General features: G+C 54.1%; 2 protein-coding genes across 2 annotated transcripts; both read right to left on the bottom strand.

Moving 5' to 3' along the window:
• Nucleotides 1-90: 90 nt before the first annotated feature.
• Nucleotides 91-1,304, bottom strand: GUITHDRAFT_110619 (hypothetical protein; the record flags this gene model as incomplete). The annotated part of the gene is made up of 2 exons (XM_005830418.1): nt 91-109; nt 145-1,304. 2 exons carry the CDS (start codon nt 1,302-1,304, stop codon nt 91-93), a joined length of 1,179 nt encoding a protein of 392 aa, XP_005830475.1.
• Nucleotides 1,305-1,622: 318 nt separating this feature from the next.
• On the bottom strand, nt 1,623-2,524 carry GUITHDRAFT_153280 (hypothetical protein). Its single transcript, XM_005830417.1, has one exon. The coding sequence runs from the start codon at nt 2,502-2,504 to the stop codon at nt 1,956-1,958; it is 549 nt and encodes a 182-aa protein (XP_005830474.1). The 5' UTR covers nt 2,505-2,524; the 3' UTR covers nt 1,623-1,955.
• Between the last annotated feature and the right edge of the window lie 727 nt (nt 2,525-3,251).

The raw sequence follows: 3,251 nt of genomic DNA, 5'->3' as shown, positions 1-3,251 counted from the left end.
ATACAAAAGCAAGGCCGACAGCCCCTCCGAACTCGCTTTCGGATGACTTTTGCTCTGCCCGTTTCATCACTTGCGCAGATTTTTTCAATCTCATTTCGGGAGAACTTCCCTGACGGCACAGGAGAGGAGATTTGTACCGAGTACAGCATCTCTGCTCCCGTTGCCATTGCCGTGCCCTCTTGTCGCACCGCATTCTTCATATTCTTGTGCAGCGCCGTTGCTTCCATCTGCACTGAGAACCATTTCAGTATTTTGTCATTCTCTGAGACCAGTCCCAAAGTGACTCCTGCACGATCCTTTCCATGTCGATCGAATGCTTGAAGAACGATGTCCGCTGCTTCAAGGCTCGAGCACGTTGCGATCCAGTCGACCTCTCTGTTCTGGTTGACTGTTTCTATTCCTACCGCAGCGAACACCTTCTTTGGCGGTAGGTTCCTCTTGGGGGGGAGGTTCACTGTCATTCCCGCGTTTGGGATCAGATCAATGATCGCTAATCCCTGCTTCAGGCATAGCTGCCTGTAGATCTCACATATGTCACCTGTGCTCGAATCGTTGAGCATCAGGAGTTGGGCCACCTCAGCTAGGATTCCAACTCTGCCCATGTTCTCCTTCTTTGGCCGCATCTTGAACGAGATCGGTGGGTTGGCTGCTGGGTTCACTGCTAGGATCCTCCTGCCTGCCACCTTGAAGGTACCTTCTCCTTTCCAGAGTTTCTCAGCCGCCTCATTGCGGACAAATGTGATCACTGCTGGGATCTCCGCTGCCTGCACAAGGTCAGGCTTCAAGGGAGCCTTGAAGATCAGGCTCCTGCTGTCTTGCGTCTGATCGACGATCAAGCCTTGCTCTTCAAGCTTGAGGCATAAGTTTTCCACCTGTCTGGAAAAGTATGCAGGGATCCCAAGTACCTTCATGGTAATCGTCTGCACACTTGTGCCCTGGTCATCATATGATCTGGCCTCCATCTGCCTTTGTCTGTCAGCTTGGAACTCTGACAGGTACCACTGCCTGACATCGTCACCCCACTGCCTGAGCCCTTTCGGATTCTCCAGTGACGAGGGTTCAGCAAAGCTGCATGTCTGACTGATGGCTTCGGCTAAGGCTTCCAAGGATATTTCTTTGGCTTTCAGAGCTTTGCTCGTCCTGCTTTTGGGGTTCTGCCTTGCGAATTCATCCAGTCTCCGCATCAGTTCGGCTGATGACGGCATCGTGGCAGCTTCCGTCTGCCTCTTGAGGTAGCTGGAGGTACGGTACTGCACGATCTCGTCAGGGTTCACAATAGATATTGGCCACATGTTTCGAAGCATTCTCGATGGTTTCCCGAGCTTCCTGCGTTCCTGGCGACTCTTGCTCTACCACGCAGGGACCCCGCTGATCTGCATGCCTCAGATAAAGGGATCCTGCATGCCTCAGATAAAGGGATCCTGCATGCCTCAGATAAAGGGATCCTCTCATGCCTCAGATAAAGGGATCCTACATGCCTCAGATAAAGGGATCCTCCTGCCTCAGATAAAGGGATCCTCCTAAACCCTAAACCCTAAACCCTAAACCCTAAACCCTAAACCCTAAACCCTAAACCCTAAACCCTAAACCCTAAACCCTAATCCCTAAACCCTATTATTATTATTATTATGTGAGTTTATTAGAATGCTAGAATGTTGCTCGGCCTCGTTGTGGGCTTATGCAATTTGATCCTAGTCTAAAGAGGCGCTCGAGCACTGGGAGTACACGGCCTACAATGCGAACCCTGCTTCTGAGGCGTCTTTCTACTCTTTACTTCTTCTGTCTTCTCTTGGCTTCCTCAGCCTCAGTCAGGAGAGTTGCCTCTCCTCACCTTGGCCTTCGGTCGCCACCTACTCCTCCTCCATTCAGCTTCCTCAGCCTCAGTCAGGAGAGTTGCCTCTCCTCACCTTGGCCTTCGGTCGCCTCCTACCTTCTCTCCTTACCTTGAGCTCAGCTCAAGCTCGGTACGGGCTCGCCCTGTCTTCTTCCTCGCCCTCGCCTTGCTCTTCCTCCATGTCTTCCTCTTCTTCGTCATCTTCCCTCATCTCCACTCGCAGTCGGTCCTTCTTGTCCACCTTCAGCGAGCAGGCCAGCACATGCATCTCTGCGAATTTACTCAGTGCTATGAACAGGAAGCTAAGAGATCGACGCTCTATGTCGTCGCTCTCCGCCTCCTGCTCAAGCTCAGCAGCTGCCGTTGCCCGTGGCGAGAACGCGCTGCCCCTCCTTGCCTTCTTGCTCTCTCCTTGCACGCGAGTCCAGCGCTTGCTCTGCAGCCACTTCCCCAGCTTCTCCTTGAGAACGTTGCGCCCAACTCCCTGCTCCTCTGGCATCTTCGCCCACTCTCCCAGCGACATGAACTCCAGGCTCCCCGGAGAGTAGAAGGTGTCGTGGAGGTTGCCAACGGCCTTGTCCAGGACCAGCTTGATCGGCTCGCTCGTCCCTGCCTCGTTCAAAGAAGCTGCATCTTCGATGACTGCTGACAGCTCGCTGACGAGCTGCATGTCCTCTTGGCTTGACGGAGATGCTGCCTCCATTGTGATCCTCTCCAGGTCTGTAAACTCCAGCCACTCTCCCTCGCTCTCCTCCTGTCGCTGCGCTGCGTCGCTGGTGCCCCGCTGACCAGCCGCCTCAGGCTCCTTGTCGAAGCCGACTGCTTCGAGCTTGGTTGCTGCGCCTTCGAGATAGAAGGGCAGCTCCTTCATCATGCGTCGAGCATCCTCCGTGGAGCCGAGGAGGATGCATAGCTTGGACCCGTTCCAGGACTTAGTGTTCAAATCCTCCTCCATGTCGATGCCTTCAACTTTGATCTCGAGCCTGTTAGCGATCTCCAACAAGACTCTCTTGACTCTTGCGATGGACGTGTTGCCGCCGTTGCACAGCCCCTCCATCTCCTTCCTCGTGAAGCGACCAGATGCCGCCGTCGACTTGATGATGATCTTGATCTCCTTGCCGTCCTTGCCGCCTGCCTTCTTCTGCATCCTTGATGCCTTCTTCAACTTATTTCTGGACACAAAGCGATCGGCTGTCAACTCGACTGCGAGCGCCTCTCTGATCTTCGGGTCCTCGCTGAACAGAGTCAGGTGTACTCCCTCCATCGCTTCGCTCTCTCGGAAAGCTCGAAATGCTGTATCATTCGCCTCTGGGCAGCTCGAGGAGACGATCCACTCCACCTCCCTCTGTCTCCAGATGACGTTGGCCCCTACAGCGACGAAGCCTTTCTGACCTAAGCCTTTGTGGACTTGCTGGCC

This window comes from Guillardia theta (genome assembly GCF_000315625.1).
Source record: "Guillardia theta CCMP2712 unplaced genomic scaffold GUITHscaffold_46, whole genome shotgun sequence".
NCBI lineage: Eukaryota > Cryptophyceae > Pyrenomonadales > Geminigeraceae > Guillardia > Guillardia theta.
Note: the sequence above shows the minus strand (reverse complement) of the source record. Positions and strands in the feature narration are given on the sequence as shown.

Bases quoted from the DNA above. Each gene is read 5' to 3' on its own strand.
- GUITHDRAFT_153280 (XM_005830417.1), bottom strand. From the start codon at position 2,504: ATGCAGCTCGTCAGCGAGCTGTCAGCAGTCATCGAAGATGCAGCTTCT.